The 19,059-nt window shown below is 43.0% G+C and overlaps 3 protein-coding genes across 4 annotated transcripts; 1 reads left to right on the top strand and 2 right to left on the bottom strand.

The window, feature by feature from the left end:
- Positions 1-10,186: 10,186 nt before the first annotated feature.
- LOC129751632 (nucleobindin-2-like) lies at positions 10,187-13,208 on the bottom strand. Its single transcript, XM_055747245.1, has 6 exons — positions 13,073-13,208; positions 12,765-12,948; positions 12,468-12,572; positions 11,529-12,365; positions 11,364-11,411; positions 10,187-11,303 (listed from the first exon to the last, which is right to left on the bottom strand). Exons 2-6 carry the CDS (start codon positions 12,918-12,920, stop codon positions 10,632-10,634), a joined length of 1,818 nt encoding a protein of 605 aa, XP_055603220.1. The 5' UTR covers positions 12,921-12,948; positions 13,073-13,208; the 3' UTR covers positions 10,187-10,631.
- Positions 13,209-13,472: 264 nt separating this feature from the next.
- On the bottom strand, positions 13,473-14,789 carry LOC129738985 (cytoplasmic tRNA 2-thiolation protein 1). The gene is made up of 2 exons (XM_055730336.1): positions 14,654-14,789; positions 13,473-14,486 (listed from the first exon to the last, which is right to left on the bottom strand). The coding sequence occupies exons 1-2, from the start codon at positions 14,699-14,701 to the stop codon at positions 13,503-13,505; spliced, it is 1,032 nt and encodes a 343-aa protein (XP_055586311.1). The 5' UTR covers positions 14,702-14,789; the 3' UTR covers positions 13,473-13,502.
- Positions 14,790-14,921: 132 nt separating this feature from the next.
- On the top strand, positions 14,922-18,800 carry LOC129752773 (ADP-ribosylation factor GTPase-activating protein 2-like). 2 transcript variants are annotated; one of them, XM_055748545.1, is made up of 7 exons: positions 14,922-15,266; positions 15,333-15,524; positions 15,598-15,729; positions 16,550-16,711; positions 16,829-17,558; positions 17,633-17,860; positions 17,921-18,800. In XM_055748545.1, exons 1-7 carry the CDS (start codon positions 15,195-15,197, stop codon positions 18,064-18,066), a joined length of 1,662 nt encoding a protein of 553 aa, XP_055604520.1. In that variant the 5' UTR covers positions 14,922-15,194; the 3' UTR covers positions 18,067-18,800. The 2 variants fall into 2 exon arrangements, with proteins under 2 accessions (XP_055604520.1, XP_055604523.1); XM_055748548.1 differs by lacking the exon at positions 16,550-16,711.
- Positions 18,801-19,059: the final 259 nt, after the last annotated feature.

Here is a 19,059-nt window from a genome sequence, read left to right on the forward strand (position 1 = left end):
CGTTGTGATGTAGTCCACACATGATCGTTCGGATCGGAATCCAGCTTGTTGCCGTCGGAGTGTAGCGTCGATTTTCTCCTGAATCCTGTTCAGAATCACTTTGCAGAGTACTTTAAGGGTTGTACAGATCAAAGTTATGCCACGCCAGTTACCGCACTCTGTTAGGTCTCCTTTCTTTGGGACCTTTACGAGGATACCCTGCATCCAGTCGGCCGGGAATGTTGCAGTATCCCAAATGTCAGCGAAAAGACGGTGCAACATTTGTGCTGACAAGGCAGGGTCGGCTTTGAGCATTTCAGCAGGAATGCAATCGATTCCAGGCGCTTTGTTGGATTTCATGTCCTTGATTGCCGCTTCTATTTCAGCCAGCGAGGGCGCTTCCGAGTTGACGCCATTAATGCGACTTACTGTGGGCACCTCGAGCTGCGGGTTCTGTTGGCCATTGATATTTGTAACTCGGAAAAGTTGATCAGTCCAACGCTTGAGCTGATCTGTTCGATCTGTCAGCAGCTGACCTGCTCGGTTTTTCAGCGGCATTCTTGCATTAGTCCTTGCACCACTAAGGCGGCGAGAAATATCATATAATAATCGGATATCTCCAATGGCGGCGGCTCTTTCTCCCTCTTCGGCTAGGGAGTTTGTCCAGGCTCTCTTGTCTCGTCTACAAGCTCGTTTAACTGCCTTTTCCAGCTCCGCATATAGTAAGCGGGCGGCTGCTCTGGCTGACCCGGTACATGCCTGCTCAATTCCGGCTTTCGCCTTTCTCCGATCATCGATCATCCTCCAGATTTCATCCGACATCCATTCACTTCGTCTTCCACAAACTTGACCGAGAGTACCATGGCTCGTCGTGATAAAGGCATTCTTGATTCCACACCACTGTTCTTCGACTGTTCCGTCTGTCGGCAGCTCCGAGGCTCGGGATTCTAGCTGTTCAACGTATGCCCTTTTCACCTCTGGATTCTCCAACCGGCGGACGTCGTATCGACACCCGACTTTCTCCTCGCGCCGTTGGACACGCGCAACCTTCAGTCGTATCTCGCCAAGGACGAGGTGATGGTCAGATGCAATGTCTGCGCTTCGTTTGTTGCGGACATCAAGAAGGCTCCTTCTCCATTTTCGACTGATGCAAATGTGGTCAATTTGATTTTCTGTTCGGCCATCTCGGGATACCCAAGTGACCTTATGTGCTGGTCGATGGGGGAAGAGCGATCCATGTTGTTGTTGCCACAAAATTCTACAAACAGCTCTCCGTTTTCGCTCATCAGTCCTAGGCCATGGCGCCCCATGATGCGCTCAAAGTCCTGATTATCGGAGCCAATCTTTGCGTTGAAGTCGCCTAAGTGGATTTGAATGTCACCCTTCGGAATTCTCTCAACCACGCTGTTCAATTGACTGTAAAACTGCTCTTTCTCCTGCAAATCGGCAACGTCAGTTGGCGCATAACACTGGACCATTGTAAGGTTTCTAACCCGTTTTCTGAATCTGGCTACGATTATTCTTTCGTTTATCGGTTCCCATCTTATGAGGGCCGCATGGGCCTGCGGGCTTAACAGGAAACCAACTCCTCGTTCCCGAGTAGCATGTTCTCCTCGTATGCCAGAGTAAAGCAGTACTTGCCCGGACTGTGTCTTGTGTTCTCCAGTGTTAGGCCAACGGACTTCGCTCAGTCCCAATATCTCTAGCTTGAGGCGGCTAGCTTCTCTAGCAAGTTGAGCCAGCTTTCCTGGCTGGGCAAGGGTCAAAACATTTCAAGTTCCAATTCTAGTCCGTGTTTTCATGCTAAAAGTCGTTGCCAAAGTTCCAATTCGGTTATTTCTTCTCTCAGTTTCTGTAACAATACAAGATATCAGGAGCAGTAGGTTGTTAGCCTAAAGTCCCTAACAACCTGCGCTATTATCTAGTTTCCAAAAATTAAATTTAGAATTGTTTATACAAAAAATGAAAAATTAGGTTTAGATATCTGACATCTAGACACGGAAAATAATAAAAAGGTAAAATTTACTGGTTAGCAAGGTGATCTTTCGTGGAAGCCAAAAGGTAACGTCTACCTCTTCGAGGTAAAATTTACCTAAATCGAGCTGGAAAAAGTAAAAAAAAAGGCAAATCTTATCTTGCAGCGAGGTTTAAGTCCACCTAAATTGAGCTGAATGAAAAAGTGCAATTTACATAGAAAAAAAAGAAGTAAATCCAAAAAAGGTAAACAATACATGAAAATCGGAACAGAACGGTAAATATTTTCTTAGATTTCATTGAGTTGTGCTGGTTCTCGTCATAAAACTATGCTTATGTTACTGATTGGCACACTGAGCATCGAAGTGTTTTCCGCGTCATTCGGGAACATCCCCCAGATATCATTTCGGAAAAGCCGGACCTGAACGGAGAAGGGTCTGAGTGTGTTAAATAATATAGGAGAATGGTAGCTCGGAAGAACGCAAAGGAGGAGTTGGAGGCAGAAGTATTTGTCCGGCAATGGAGCAAAAAGAAGATCACCGAGCCGGATTGCCATGAGCCTGGGGGAAGAAAGTTTACCTGGTTTGGCCTCAACAATTTTTTATACACGGTTCTAACAATAAGTGAGTTAGTGGCGTAATGGAATACGTCTGTTCAGATTGAACTCCAAAGTAGAACTAACTAGTCTTCTTACAATGTATTCCTACGATTAATAGATCGGATTACAGTTTTCCTCATCACTCCTCCTAAACGGTAAGACCGATCATTAGCGTTAACATCTCCATCCGGATCCTCGGAGCCGGCTTCGTTAATAAGTTTCGGAATTTACTCAGGCGGTCAGTAAATGCAGCTCACGCTCTTCTTATCCATAAAATCCTTCGTGAAATAGCAGCGATATGTTCCAACTGAGATTCTCCGTTGCAACATTTTCAGACAACTTTGGTTCTCCTCTATGTTCTCTGCCCGATCATCGTTCGAGTATCCGACGATGCCAGACTCACCCTGCTTGCTCAATCTCGAACGATAGCTTTCGGTTCCCTCCAGATGTCGTACCGCATGCTTCATCTCAGTCCAGTCTTCCTGTGTACAGCAACTTGTTTTTCGACTCAAAATGAACACCGCAGCCGAAATATAGAGACAGGTGTTCATCGCAATGTACAGTAGCTTTCCAATCAGCTTTGGTAGTCGGTGTTGTCTTCCAAAAGTTTACTTGGAGTTTCCAACTTGATGTACCCAGGAAATCTCGCAAACTTATGCTTCGGATAATCCACTTGATTTCACAACTTCCTGGATGTACTTGCGTTGACTCATAATCACCTCAATAATCACCTTCCGAATTTCGTTCGATCTCCAAGCCAAGAAAGAATCAGATGTCACCCAAGTCGCTAATCTCGAACACCTTCCGCATTCCAAGGATCAAACTCTCGATCATCAACGGATCTACGCAGGCAATCGCCAGATCATCGGCGTAGACTAGAGCGTTGCTCCAATGACCAATTTTCGTGTTTCCGATAAAGACATATGTCTGCCTTACACCGGTGATATCCGTTGCCAATCTAACATAAGACGTTAGAGGTACTCAAATCTATATACGAACATCTCGTCTCAGCAGTTTGTTCTACGCGTCCAACCACGCGCCCAACCAAGCACGAATTTCAGTTCCACCTGAGACATGAATCGATTCGTCCACTAGCATCGGATCTAAAATTGCCTTCTCGGAAACACACATGTGTCGACCTGCAGCGGAGTCCAGAATCCAACATGCGCATTGCTCTTCGGATTCTAATGTGCCTTCAACACCACCTGGTTCGAACGTTTCCTTCCGTCCGTGGGTTTTACCTTCTGCTGGCTTTCTGAAGTAAAATGCCAGAACCTTCCGCATTTAAAACACTAACTTTTGATTTTTTTCTTCTTTCCATGAGTTTTCTTATGAGTTGCTAAAGCTCCAGCTTCGGAAGTCCTATGAGCAAGATAAGACATAGCCACTCGCCGTTCAAGTTAAATCCAATCTCACCCGGCTTTTGACTTGTGGACATGACTTCGTCGAGTATGTCGATGAACAGTCTTTAAGTTCCAGGCGCATTAGCTTGCGAAGTAGAAACAGTTTTCCTGCACTTTCCGCTCTCCTGGAATGTGGTCCGCAAACTGTTCCACGCTTCTTGTGCCGTAGGAGCTTTCTGAACCAAGCTACAATTATTGTAAGGTTTCATGCTGAAGTAAATCGTTGTCAAAGCTCGCTCAGACAGATCCTCGTTTACGTGCGTGCCTTTTGGAGGGTTAACTGTTCGCCACGTGCCCTCTCTGATCATCACCATTCTCATTGCAAATGACCAGGAATCGTAGTTATCAGGACCCTCCAGCTTCTCCACTGGTATCATGGCCACACCTCCGCCACCTGGTATTCTCGGATAGCTGACCACCTGGCCATCCGCTTGCCCGTCCCGGGTCTTGTTGCCATTAATTTAAAGAGCGTCTAAGCAGCTCGGAATGGAATGATTTATTGGTGCTTATACAAATCTGAAATCAACGCTTACTAAGCTAATATTTATCCACTGCTCTCTGAGTGGGTCTTTCCATTTGTGGTTTCCGTGTGCCATGCTTGCATAATAGACTGCCAAAAATTTGTATGGAAAATTCAAAACCTGTAAAATGTTATGCGCTGCAGGCTAAAATTGATCCTAAACCTAGTGCAAGATCTCAGGAAAAGTTTGGGCCAGATCGGATCACGGGAAGGGGTCGCTCAACGAGCCTGAAGTTTGTATGGGTTTTGAGACATTTTGTACGGGAGAAACATGAAAAACCAGTTTTTCATCAATAACTTCTACCCAAATCTCCAAACTAAAATTATTTGCTAGGATGCAGAGGTGACCTCGGTCCTAAGGCATGAATTATAAATCTTTCAATCCCTTTTCTCTCTTTTAATCTATCTATTGACTACTAGGACGTGGCCGGCGCCGTTATTGATGTTCAAAGAGAGAGCATCAGTTTTGGACATTGTGAATGTGCTGCCAATCCCAAACACCATTCATTTGACCTCTGATCAAAGCTGATGGCCTCGGTCAATCACGGAGTAGCAACCACTGGCGATGCGGAATTCGTTCTACTAGCCACGCTTGAAAACATGGAGTTCGAAATACAAAATCAAGAAGCAATAACCTGATCCAAGTAATTAAATATTATGAATTGAAAAAAACGCCAATCATTTGTTGTCTCATAAGATTTTTTTTTGCTAAAATTAATGGAGAAGCATTTCGTATTCAATGGTTTTAGGTGGATGTGATTAGTCAATCAAGCTAAGCTAAGCTAAGCTAATAACTTTGGTTTCCTTCGGCCGATTGCTTTTGAAACGGGTTTTCTTGAAGCCCAAATTATGACAAACATTTCATCTTAAGACTGCAATTTGATTCAAATTAAGATAAAAAAGTTCTTATAAGATTCAAAAAATAAGCTAATTTTTTAAGGGTGGTATTCATCATTGTTAATGAGTAGGGGCGTTCGAACATTTCGACGCAGCATTAACCGTGATGAATATCACATTTAAAAAAGTTTGCCCATTTTCTAAACCTAATATTTTTTTTATTTTAACTCGAAGCGATTTCCATCTTCGGATAAAATATTTGTCATAATTTGGGCTTCAAGAAAACCCGTTTTCAAAAGCAATCGGCCGAAGGAAACCAAAGTTATTGATGAAAAACTAGATTTTCATGTTTTTCCCGAACAAAATATCTTAAAATCCCATACAAACTTCAGGCTCGTTGAGTGACCCCTTCCCGTGATCCGATCTGGCCCAAATTTGGCATGAGATCTTGCACTAGGTTGAGGATTAATTTTAGCCTGCAGCACATAACTTTTTCAAAAGTCTAGTCATTTGGGGCTTTCCGGAGGTGTCGGGATTTTTTAGCATGAAAGTTTTGACTAGCCGTAGTGCTGATGTGGTCTAGTGGATAGGCTGGTGCGAGGATGGTAACCCAGGCGTACTGTAATCCTACCGCAAACATGCAGGATTACATTTGGATCATTCACTATCGAATCAAAGCGTGTGCTTAAATATTTGGGTGTGATGATCGACGACCGGCTCAGCTTTAAAAACCACGTTGAATATGTATGCAAGAAGGCGGCAAAAGCAACGGCCACACTTACGAGGATAATGGCGAACAACTCAGGGATCCGAAGTAGTCAGCGAAAGATAATTTCGGGTGTAGTTTCGTCTATCCTTCGGTATGGAGTGGCGGCTTGGAAATCTTGTCTTAACATCCAGTGTAACCAGCAGAAGCTAAACAGTGTACAAAGGCGAATGAATTTGCGGGTCATCAGTGCATTTATTTTTTATTTACATAGTATTCCCTCTCACGACATAACTTGACGAACATAATTCCTGAACTTCACTCGGTCCATGGCAACCGTTCTCCAATTTCTCGGGCACCCCACTTTCGCCAGATCACGCTCCACTTGGTCTAACCACCCCGCTCGTCTTGTTCCTACCGGATTCGTAGCGAATACCTGTTTTGCAGGACAGTCGTCCGGCATTCTCGCAACATGTCCCGCCCAGCGTATCCGGCCAGCCTTCACCACCTTCTGGATACTGGGTTCGCCGTAGAGTCGCGCGAGCTCGTGGTTCATCCTTCGCCACCACACTCCGTTCTCCTGTACGCCGCCAAAGATGGTTCTTAACACTCGTCGCTCGAATACTCCGAGTGTACGCAGGTCCTCTTCGAGCAATATCCATGTCTCGTGCCCGTAGAGAACAACAGGTCTAATGAGCGTTATATACAGGTTACACTTCGTGCGAGGGCTAAATCTTCTCGACCGAAGTTGCTTGTGGAGTCCATAGTAGGCACGACTTCCGGTGACACGACTGGTGTCATTGTCTGCGGTCACCAGTGAGCCGAGATAGACAAAGTCTTCGACAATCTCCAGCTCGTCGCCGTCGATCGTGACCTTGTTATTACTGGACAAGCGGGTTCGGTCGGTCTCGGATCCGCAGGCCAGCATGTACTTCGTCTTCGTCTTGTCGCCCTTCTTGTAGATGAGGCATATTACCCCCTCCTTCCACTCCTCCGGTAGCTGTTCTATGTCTCACATCCGGACTATCAACCGGTGTAGGCGATCGGCCAACTTGTCCGGGCTCATTTTGATGAGTTTAGCTGCGATGCCATCCTTCCCAGCCGACTTGTTCCTATTCAGCTGGCGAATGGCTTCCTTAACTTCATTCATCGTTGGGAGTGGCTCCTCTACGTCGTTGGCTACGTCGGCGAAGTACCTTCCCCCACCGTCTTGATCTCCTGCATGTGCGCCGTTCAGGTGTTCATTGAAGTGATGCTTCCAGCGTTTGATCACCTCACGATTGTCCGTCAGGATTCCCCCGTCCTTATCCCGGCACATTTCGGCTTGCGGCACGAAGCCTTTGCGGGATGCGTTGAGTTTCTGATAGAACTTTCGTGTTTCTTGGGAACGATGCAGCTGCTCCAGCTCCTTGAGCTCCTCCTCCTCCAGGCGGCGCTTTTTCTCCTGGAAAATCGGACTCGCTGCCTCTTCCGCTGTCGATGATTTTCCACATTTCGATGGGTGCCTCTTTGCACTACTGCCGCCCGCGCGGCATTCTCTTCGTCCATCACCCTCCTACACTCCTTGTCGAACCAGTCGTTCCGTCGAGTTCGCTCCACATAGACGATGACGTTCTTCGCAGCACTGTTGATGGCTGTCTCGATGGTATCCCAACAGTCCTCGAGAAGGACTTCGTCAAGCTCGCCCTCTGCCGGCAGCGCTGCTTCGACCGATTGCGCGTAGTCTGCCGCGACCTCAGGTTGCTTCAGTCGTGCGATATTTAACCGAGCCGGGCGCCGGTTTCGTGTGTTGTTCACTACGGAGCGTATCTTCACCACAGAAAACAGACGTACAAGCTCGAACAAAAAACCGTCAAAAAAGAGTGTAAAATTTCAAATGCTATCACCAAAAATACGTTAGAAATTGACTGCAAACAGTGTCATCTATTGCGCCGTTCAAAAGTTACAAATCAACTTTTAAGTGCCCAGTTTTCGAAAAGGCGTAATCGTAGCCAAAAAACAAAAATTAGTTCAAAAAGAGTGTTGGGATTTTTACACAAGTTTCGTGGGCTAGCTTGTACGTCTGTTCTCTGTGTCTTCACCATCACCAGACAGTGGTCTGACTCGATATTGGCGCCTCGACAGGATCTGACGTCGATGATGTCCGAGAAGTGCCGGCTGTCAATCAAAACGTGGTCGATCTGTGATTGCGTTTGGTACGGTGATCTCTAGGTGTACTTGTTTGGGAGGCGGTGCTGGAAAAAGGTACTACGTACGGCCATTCGTTTGGAGGCGGCGAAATCAATAAGTCTGAGCCCGTTTTCGTTGGTCAGCTGGTGCGCACTGATCCTTCCAATTGTCGGTTTGAATTCCTCCTCCTGGCCGACCTAAGCATTAAAATCTCCTATGACGATTTTGATATCATGTTTTGGGCAACGGTCGTATTCACGCTCCAGCTGCGCGTAAAATTCGTCTTTGTCGTCACCGGTACTTCCGAGGTGAGGGCTGTGCACGTTGATGATGCTGATGTTGAAGAACCGGCCCTTGATTCTCAACCGGCACATTCGTGAGTTGATCGGCCACCACCCGTTCACGCGCTTCGCATCTTTCCCATCACTATAAAAGCTGTTCCAAGCTCGTGTGTGTTGCCGCAGCTCTGGTAGATGGCACGACCATCTGGGTACGTTCGTACCGTGGAGCCCTTCCAGCATACCTCCTGCAGCGCTACGATGTCGAATTTGCGGCTCTTCAATTCGTTGGAGAGCACGTGGGTACTGCCCGCAAAAATTTAGAGATCAGCAGTTCCATGTTCCAAGTTTCAAATCGCTAGTCCCTTTTCGTCGTGTGGGTCTTTGCCGATTTCCATCCGAAATTTGTTGTTCGTTGCTTATGTTTTTTGTAGTCTCGCAAGGCCCGCAGCTAACCCCACTATCTCGCAGGAGGACCGTCGTGATTTTGCTGTTTTGGGTCCCGAACACCACCAGGACGTTGTTGCACTCCGCACGCCGCACTTGACATGGAGAACAGACACGTACGAAGCCCCCTAACTCAGTTTGCATGCGACCAATCCCCGCTAAGGTTGCCCGCACCCCAGCTAGCACCACGGGGAGGTAGAGAACCGGAGTTGCAGACAAGATATGTGATATGACCACTACCCGAAGGTTTGGTGTATGGGGTCTCGAGTTGCTCATTGTCTACCGTTCACCAGCTAAGGGTCATCAGTGCATACCGCACCGTTTCGTCGGAGGCTGCATGCGTTGTAGCGGGAGTCATGCCCATCTCGGTTTTGTTGGTGGAGGACTCCTAGAGGCACGCAAAACGTGAGAACACGAGCCAGAGATAGCTCCATGGCCAACTGGCAGCAGCTGTGGGACAGCTCAGAAAGAGGAAGGTGGACCCATCGTTTGATCCCAAACATCAAGGAGTGGACGGAGTGAATGCATGGCGAAGTGGATTTCAACATGACGCAATTCCTGACTGGTCATGGATGCTCCATGAAGTTTCACCACAGATTCGGACATGCGGCTTCGCTGGTCTGCCTAACATGCGGTGACGTGGACGAGACACCTGAACACGTGATATTCTATTGTCCAAGATTTGAAGAGGAACGTGCCAATATATTCGCCGTCTGCGGACCAAAAACTACAGCGGACAACATGTTGCAGAAGATGTGTGATGACATCAACACATGACAGGCAGTCAGTGATGGACTCGCCCGGATATTGACTGCTTTGCAAAGGAGTTGGAGGCTGACGCAAATTGCGAACAATCAGCGTAGCCGATGGAACCACAACGTGAAGATGATCATGGGAGGTCAAGATAACATTTAATTTAAATATGAACTTCTTGGCGAGTGTTGCATAAGTAGCGCATATGCGTGAATTAGACACCCCCTGCCGTATTATTGCCTTAGGGCAGGTACCGGTTTGGGAAATTGTCTGAGGCCCCAAGTGGAGTTTAGGGCGTATGTATATACGGATGAGTATATAACGAGTCGACCCATTGTCGGAATACCGTTGACAATCCCGGTAATACATACGAAGTGCCTCCATTTTATCGACACGTTAACGTTATAAGCTTATACAATGTGAAAAAAATATCAAGATCTGCGGACATCAAATATTTTTACAAGATGTTCTTTCAAAAATAAATTGCTTATTGCTAATGAAACATAAATAAGATAGGAAAAATTCGCTTTGTGCTATAAAGATTTTTCTTTTATTCAGAATTGTCATTACACTGTCTTATAGCAGTAGATTTCGGATAAAAAATTTAAGTAAAGAGAGAAGATGGAATCTAACAGTATGCACTATATGTGCAATTTTCGAATGTCACTCACGTCTTGAACGATTTATCCACCGATGTCCTCCGTTACACATACATACTTCCTAAATCAAAATTTTGTAATTCAATACAGTCTTTAAATAGTTATTGTGGGCATTGTTAAAACACCGCTCGTTGAAAATTGAAGAAAATATCAAATGGGTGTAGTTGGAAATTTAACGGTTCCTGAAAAAATGTAAAATGTGCTCATTTCACTATTGCACTCGAGCCTGTGAGTTATTTGTTATTTTGATCTATTGTTTCGGTTGAGGTGAATGCTGATCCGGTCGGAATAGGTACAAGACCACGTCATTAGTGTTTCTGTTGCTGTACGGAAGGCTGTTGCTGGTACTGTTGCCCAACCGCGGGAACACTATTGGCATTCGGATTGTTGTGTTGTTGAAGGTTAGGTTGTGGCGGTTGTTGCTGGACTGGTTGCTGTTGTTGGGCGGGTTGTGGTTGATGTTGGATTGGTTGTTGTTGAATTGGTTGTTGTTGGATTGGTTGTTGTTGGATCGGTTGTGGTTGATGTTGGATTGGTTGTTGTTGCTGGATAGGTTGTTGTTGGATTGGCGGTTGATTATTTCCCACTGGTTGTTTTTGTTGGGGTTGCTGAGCTTGTGGGTGTGGTTGAGGAGCTGGGACTTGATTGTTCTGCGGAATACTGTTCTGATATTGTTGTGGAGGTTGTTGGAAGTTCTGTTGTTGGACTGGCTGCTGTTGCAGAGGTTGCTGTCCGTTATACTGTTGCTGTGCCTGTGGTGGAGGATGTTGGTATACGTTGGACTGTTGGCCACTTTGTGGGGCAGCGTAGTTAGGGTCTTGGTGATGTTGATAAACTTGATTTGGATGAAGATTCACTTGCTGCGGGTGTCCCTGTTGAGGTGGCTGGCCGTGGTATTGTGGAACTTGACCAGGATGACCTTGTGGGGGGCCATGATACGGTTGTTGGGGGACAGCATTCGGATGTACCTGATAACCACCCTGTAAAATCAAATGAATGATAAATTGTATGAAAACTTAAAAAAAAAACTATTCTCTTACATTTGGTCCTGGGTAATATCCTTGTGGCATATTCGGATGTGGTGGAAGCTAAAAAAATCGAAATATAAATAATTATATTTTCTTATGGCTGTTTTCAGAAAGAACTCTAGTCGTTGAATTTCCGAAAAAAAATAGATGAATTCAAAGTGGGCGGGTCAGACGTACCTTTCCTTCAGCAATCAGTCGTTGTATTTGTTCTTGATTTCGCCGTTCGTATTCCAGATACTCCTCGTGCGTAAACTGTGGCTGATGATCAACAGTTTCCCAATCAGGATCTTTCTGGAACTCTTCCCTCTTGGTTTGCTCTAAAAATTCATCATAACTTATCAGACCATCCTTATTGGTATCAGCTTCTTGAAAAACGTGTTCTCGCATTCGTTCCATCTCCTCGGCTCGCTCTTTCATGTCATCTTCAGGGGCCCCAGCTTCGTACATTTTATTCAATTCGTTAATGAACAGTACTTTGACTTCATTTTCATCCCAAAAACCATTGCCATCTATATCGTGGAGCATGAAGAAAGTTTTTGGATTGAACTCTTGTCCATCCATATGGTCCTGGTTCTCCCAAACTTCTTCCAGTTGAGCTTTGTTACCGGGGTGATGTATTTTTCCATGCTTGTCATGCTTTTCTTGTTGCTTCTTCAATTCTTCCTCATACTTTTTACGGTTTTCCTCGTCCAAGACTCGTAACTTTTCCTGTTTTTCAAATTCCTTCTGCAGCTCGTATTGTTTGAATTCTTCCCGTCGTCGACGATCATTCTCCGACAGATCCTGCGACGTCTTGTGTATCAATTTCTTCAAATCTTCAATTTCAAACGTGTGTTGATTTTCATGATCAACATGCTCAGCAATTTTCAGATGGTCCCGATCAATTTCGTTTGTCAGTTCAAACTGACGTGTTGCCAGTTCACGCAACCTCTGAAGTTCGATGCGCTTAAGCTCGTCTAGCTTTGAGCGTACGTTGTGATTCACGTATTCCAGCTCCTGTGCGATCTTGCCATTCTGTACAAGTAAATGAGAACAAAGTGCTTTAGACAATTCAACTCATTTATGCAGTGATGTAATTTTTAAAATCTACTGAAAGATTAAATAAAAAAAATATACCCGAATATCCTCTTGATCGGCTTTGTCTAGTTTATCCCTAAATTCGGGATCGGTTTCCAGAACTTTAACGACCTCTTGGAGATACTTGTTATATTCAATGATATTCTGCAAAACGAAGAGAAAACCATATGTTCAAATTGTTTGCTAAAATGTAGATATTCGTTGCCGTAAAACACACACATTGCAGCTCGCACTACATATTTCAACGTGATCAGATTTAGATTGATCTACAAAGCCAATTCTAGACGAACGCGTCACCCTTCATTAGCAATTCGGCACGCGCTAACACATACTCACCTCGAGAGGTTCCACGTTGCTGTCCTTGGAATGTTCGTCTTTTTTCTCTGGTTTTGGGGACGGTGTCACCACTGGCAGACTGAAAGTCCAATCTACCAAAACCAGCAGCACCAATGACCGGAACAGCAGCCGGGAAATGCTGTTCCCAGAATGCATTTTATTTGTACTTAGCGTACGGGGTTCCCTATGGAAGAACATTACAAAAATTACTAAGTTCTTGGTTTAAAGTTTTTGAGGACATATGGAAGGTAACTTAAAAAAAATTGTTTCCCGAAAAATCTAATGTTATTGAATTAATAGTTACTTACCAAGTTTTTGAAAAATAATCCTGATTTCAAGAGTAAAAACTAAATTTTCATCAGTCCGTCTGAATTGATCACGAAATGTATGCGTTTTGTTTATTTTATGCTGTTTTGATAAAAAGACCTGTCATCAAAATAAAGAGCGCCGTTTTGATCATGAAAAAGGGGGGGAAAGGAATGGCACAGATAACTCTTTGAACAACGATTTTAACAGAATGCTTCTCATGTTAGTGTAGAGAATTTTGCAGCTCACATTAGCTGCATAACGATAACATGTAGAAGCAATTAAAAAGCATAAAAATGAAAAAAAAAAGACAGTGTTAAAATTTTTAACCGTCTATTATGAATTGAGTAAAATTATGCCAAACAGAATTTGGAATATTCTCAATAAAACAAACAACCCACGTTTATGAATACCTATAACAATATATTTTGTTCAAAAATCATTTTTATACAATTGAACATTTAATTGCTGCTTTTGAGCATCCTGCAACGCGATCATTCTTTCTGCTTTCGATTTTTTACCAATACCCAGCTTAGGTAAACCTCGATTCAAACCTTCCAGTAAAACGCAAGCTTTACAAACTTCCTGAGATGATATAAAGTTGCATTTGGTGCACATTCGTTTTGTCAACTTTTTAATCGAGTCTTTAAACTTCAATTGCTCCCCAGAGTGGATAATGTCCATGATGGCCGAAGGACGAATTTTCTCTAGATTTTTAAGGAACGCTCTGGCATGTCCACGGTACGCGTTTGGAGCAAATACACATTCCGTTGAAAAGTAGACTAACTTTTTGAAATGGGCATACATCACGATTTCCTTCTCATAAGCATATTTGAGTGGTTTAACACGTGGGATTGAATCTTCATCGTCTCCGCCGGTTTTAATGTCACAACACCTTCGCAGCCGTGCAGTATCTCCTCGTAGAATATTCATCAGAACCGTTTCGGCAATGTCATCTGCGTTGTGTCCCGTAGCAACACAATCGACCTTCATCATCTGTGCTCCCCTGTCGAGTGCTTGACGCCGAAAGACTCCACAAAATGTGCAGTTATTCGTACGCCCAATTTTTGCTACGATTTTGTCCATCGTCCAGCCATAAAGTTCTTCGTAGGATAAAATTTTAAGATCTAAACCATAATCGTCTCGGTTTTTCTTGACAGTCTCCAGACTATCATCCCGGTATCCAGTGATTCCTTCGTCGATCGACAGGAGCAACAGATGGAGCCCGTAGTCGTAACGATCGTTAAGAATCTTCAACACGTGTGCTAGAACCGTACTATCTTTACCGCCACTGGCAGCAATTGCTACACGATCTCCGCGTTGAAATAGCTTATTCTTGTCAATAGTGTTGTGGATTTCCGTTTCGAATGCCAGAAAGAAACATTCCTTGCACAACACATCTCCCGTTTTGGGTCTCTGAAAGAGGAAATTCAAAAACGGATATCAAATTGCTCCTTTCCTTGGAAAATTGCCCCATTCATATGAACAATCTCAGGCTAGTTCTGAATTGAAGCATGAACGGAAGGGACTTTCTTAAATTGTAAGCGCACAAGCTTTTCGCCAAATTCATTTTTGAAACTCACCTTGACAAACGCATTTCGCCCACAAGACGTCCCACATAAAAGCGGCATTTTTAAAGGTTTTTACGTTCAAAATAGTTAAAATCCACAATGATACCAAATCGTGAAATCCATGCAAGAAATATTTTGTTTTGATTTCAATTACCACAGACATCGGTAGGAACAGATGTTCTCTCAAAAAAGAATTGCTGTTTAAATTTCAGTGGGCCAAACGCCATCGCCGCCAACTTCACGCCACAGTGTCACGTCGCAGGACTTTGCTGTCAAAAAGTTCAATTCAAAAGCAGAAAAGTGCTAGATATCACAAAGAATTCAGAAAATATTAATTTTAACTTTGAAACTAGATTAAACTAGGCGGAGAGATCATTAAATAGAAACAGTAGATTATTTTTAACACGTTGCTTTAATTTTCGAGATCATATCGTTGTTTGTTTGCTGATAAAAAGAGGTTGAAGTTTCGTAGCTTTATTGGTGTTTTTTTTTTATTGCTGTGCTGGAACGTGGAAATAGAAGGTGCAAAGATAGCAAATAGTAGTGAAAAATAATGGCAGCAACTCCAGTAAAATCTGATATCGATGCAGTGTTCAATCGATTACGGTCGATACCAACAAACAAGGTAAATTACATTATCCCTCGAGGATGTAATCGTCTATAATATCACTTACATTTGTTTGTGTTCCAGAGTTGCTTCGACTGTGCAGCCAAAAATCCGACCTGGTCCTCAGTGACATACGGAATATTCATCTGCATAGATTGCTCGGCCGTGCACCGGAGCCTGGGTGTGCACCTAACATTCGTGAGATCGACCAATCTGGACACGAACTGGACATGGCAGCAGATCCGCCAGATGCAAGTTGGAGGCAACGCAAAAGCTGTAGGAAGCTATGACGTGTACATTCAAAATTAAATTATGATTACGTTGTTGCTTTTTTCCCTTTGATTCCCAGGCCCAGTTCTTCCGGCAACATAACTGTAATACGACCGATGCTCAGCAAAAGTACAACTCGAGAGCGGCCCAGCTGTATAGAGATAAGCTTGCGAATTTGGCCCAACAATCGTTACAACTACACGGAACAGTGGTAAGTAGCATTGATATTCAAATGTTAAAGAGTGGAATGGTTTTGTAATTTTTGTTCATCCTTATTCGATAATTAAGATCGTGTTATATTCCATTAGCTTGACCAGAAGTGTAGTCAAATTAAAAGTTAAACTTTTTCTGGGTCAAGGTCAAGAGTCACTTTTGGAGTACTGCATTCATGTCATGTGACTTCAAGAAATGTTCGAATTATGGACTAAATATCGAAAATTAAAATGAACTTATGTATAATTTAACTCGTTGAATAATTTGATATACCAGTCGATAACTCACTGGAATACTATTAAAAAATGTTATGGTTCAGCTTCCATAACTTCGATTCCTCAGCCTGTGACGTGTCATCCTTTGGTCAAAGATTGTTTTCGGATTCAGCGGACCAGGTAACATTTACACAATTCTAATCTTTCGAATTACCGCATTCGACGGTTAAAAGAAGCAAGTGCTCCCCAGGGTTTGGAAAAAAAAATAAAAAAAAAAACATATGTGCCTAAATTTTTATGCAGGGCGTCTCCTAAAGTTCCAAAGTAATGCAACAGTATTCTGCAAATATAACTTGAGTTTAGATCTATCCAAACGAAATAAGGATGAACAGTAAAAGAATGCATCACGTTCAGTGACACCATAGGAAGTATCCAAAAAATGCGTAGGTTACGTATGAAAACCGTGTGTTTTTGAATAGTCACATTTCATGCTTCCAAAAAACTAGCACAACACATATTTTCTTTTGTTTTTTATTTCTTTTATCCATTGGCCGCCTTGTGATTGAATTGAATCGAACCAAAAACCCACACAACATACTCCAGCTTCACATTGATAATACGCATGATCACCATACTGAAAGTAACAAAATCGAAGAGGTGGACTTTTTTGCCGATTGTACCAGCTTTGAGGCCAGTCCCTCCGTAATTACCACCGATAGTCACAACAACAATGTCAAGCAGCAGTTGTCGCAACAACATGATGAGGTAAGTTTTGTGGTTTGAATTTTAATAATCAAGTCCCTTAACTTGTGTAACCTAACCAGCTGTTTTCCTCTAGTTGAAAGTTCAGTTGAGTTGTAACGGAAATATTTTGTGTTGCAGGTTCCGAAACTGGCTCCAATATCTGTACCGGACAATACTGGTAACCTACAAGGACCGAGTGTTGATTTTCTCAATTCATCGGTTCCTATAGAAGCTCCAAAATCTACTATTGGAGTTAGGAAGATCCAGCCTAAGAAAGCCGGCCTGGGTGCCAAAAAAGGTGGCCTTGGAGCAACGCGTGTGAAGACAAACTTTGCCGAAATCGAAGAGAAAGCGAACCTAGCAGACAAATTGAAAATGACAGCAGCTGCTGCCGTCGTTGAAAAACCGATGAGCGAAGAACAGGAAGCTCAAACTTTGGCCAGCGTGCGTTTGGCGTATCAAGATTTGTCGATTAAACAAAACAAAGAAGAGGAGAAGCTTAAAGCGACCGATCCGAATAAAGCTAGACAGCTGGAACGGCTCGGCATGGGCATCGGATCCCGCACTGGAATGTCACATTCGGCCATGACGGAGATGAAAACTCTCACCCAGGAATCGGTCACTAAGAGCGGAACATCGCTATCTTCTAAAACATTCGATTCGGGTAACGATTTTTTCGATGATTATCCAACTTCGATGTACGGTAGCAGCAGCAGTAGCACCGGCAACAAAATGTCGTCCTCAAACACCAAGGACTATAGTGATGCTACCTTGATGGGTTTTGAAACGATTGAACCATTTGATACTAAACACAACATTCAGACGATGTTTTCCGCTGGTTCATCGGCCAAAAATTCGAGTATAAGTGGTAAGTTCTTTGTAAAACAGAATTGAAATTTTCGGTTAAATAAATGAGGTTATTTTTATCTTTTCTGTGTACAGATCAGCCAACTTATAGCAGAAATAGCAGCAAAAAAACTGCCAGCAACGATTTCGAACCGACGGATGCTGCCCAAAAGAAGTTTGGCAATTCCAAGGGGATTTCATCAGAACAATTTTTCGGTGATGAAAGTTCTGCGTACGAGCGTTCGACAAATCTTTCCAAGTTTCAGGGCTCGAATAGCATATCCTCGGCAGATTATTTTGGACATCCAACAAGTTCCGCGGGCAGTAAGTTCTAACACTTCAAGTTGTTACAATAAGCAAAAGCTTAAATGATTTCATTTCCAGATCGAGGCCCCAGTTTGCAGTACAATGGCCCGGATCTAGATGATGTTAAAGAAAGCGTTCGCCAGAGTGTGACCAAAGTTGCTGGGCGGCTTAGCACGATGGCAAATGATATGATGACTTCAATTCAAGATAAATATGGTTATTAGGCTTCTTAGCTATTTTTTTAAATTAATTGTAGATCTTTAGGTAAAGGATCTTTTTTCTATTTTTTTACATAAATTTAACATTGTCTACTGTTCTATAATTCAGTTCAAATAAATTTCTGCAAAAATCCGTTTTCTTCCGTTGCTACCTTAGGTACGCTTTTGTTCCAACTCTTTGTATGTATATGTTAAGACAAATTTATTATTCCATAAAGGCGACGTAGCCTATTGTTATGCAGGGAAATACCTACTTAGCTCATTTCCAGTATCAACATCAATATTGTATGCATCCAGTCTTCTAAATACTAATTCAAAACACGGGCAGCCTTCACCTACACCCTCAATTCCTCTTAGCCACACTAAAGCACACCTGAACAACAATCAGATAACTATGATCATAGGTACATGAATGTTTGAAATCGACAAATTTAACATAATTTTTTTTTCTATAAGTACTTGGCATCCGTTCATGCCATGCATCATGATGTTACAATATTTGAAAAAAAAAAAACCCTTCAGTAGCAGAACCGATGTGTAGAAACAATTTTGACCACTTGTTGAATGATGGTAAACTAAAGTATTTAGGGAAAAAAACTGATCCAAAAGTAAATCCATAACATAACTATTTAGGACTAATATATTCTAATAAAAGATAAAATATTGAAAGAAAAAAAACATTCATTAAATCGCTCTGTACAGATTGTAATAAAATGTATTCTACTTGTGAATGATTACGACGATGAATTAAAAATATATATTCTTCATAGTTTAGAAATACAGTTTTGTTTAATGATTGAGTACCGATAACCGTCCCCTATGCTCAGTGAATACTTCTCCATACTGCCCCTATTCGCCCCTGCCGCTATTATGATTTTTAGCATTAAATTATTGATTTCAATACTTCATTTTCTATCTACAGTTTCCTTCAATTGTATGCTCTAACGCTGAATTTTGGTCATGGGACTTATGCGAATATTTTTCACATGCCAATTTATA

This window comes from Uranotaenia lowii, chromosome 1, assembly GCF_029784155.1.
Source record: "Uranotaenia lowii strain MFRU-FL chromosome 1, ASM2978415v1, whole genome shotgun sequence".
Lineage (NCBI taxonomy): Eukaryota > Metazoa > Arthropoda > Insecta > Diptera > Culicidae > Uranotaenia > Uranotaenia lowii.

Excerpts from the sequence above, each read along its gene's own strand:
- LOC129751632 (XM_055747245.1), bottom strand. The coding sequence starts at position 12,920 with ATGCATTCTGGGAACAGCATTTCCCGGCTGCTGTTCCGGTCATTGGTG. Across the intron at positions 12,573-12,764 it reads GCAACGTGGAACCTCTCGAG|AATATCATTGAATATAACAA; the intron begins GTGAGTATGTGT and ends TTCGTTTTGCAG. Across the intron at positions 11,304-11,363 it reads GATATTACCCAGGACCAAAT|GGTGGTTATCAGGTACATCC; the intron begins GTAAGAGAATAG and ends TTGATTTTACAG.
- LOC129738985 (XM_055730336.1), bottom strand. The coding sequence starts at position 14,701 with ATGCCGCTTTTATGTGGGACGTCTTGTGGGCGAAATGCGTTTGTCAAG. Across the intron at positions 14,487-14,653 it reads GGCGAAATGCGTTTGTCAAG|AGACCCAAAACGGGAGATGT; the intron begins GTGAGTTTCAAA and ends TTCCTCTTTCAG.
- LOC129752773 (XM_055748545.1), top strand. The coding sequence starts at position 15,195 with ATGGCAGCAACTCCAGTAAAATCTGATATCGATGCAGTGTTCAATCGA. Across the intron at positions 15,267-15,332 it reads GGTCGATACCAACAAACAAG|AGTTGCTTCGACTGTGCAGC; the intron begins GTAAATTACATT and ends TTTGTGTTCCAG. Across the intron at positions 15,525-15,597 it reads TTGGAGGCAACGCAAAAGCT|GCCCAGTTCTTCCGGCAACA; the intron begins GTAGGAAGCTAT and ends TTTGATTCCCAG.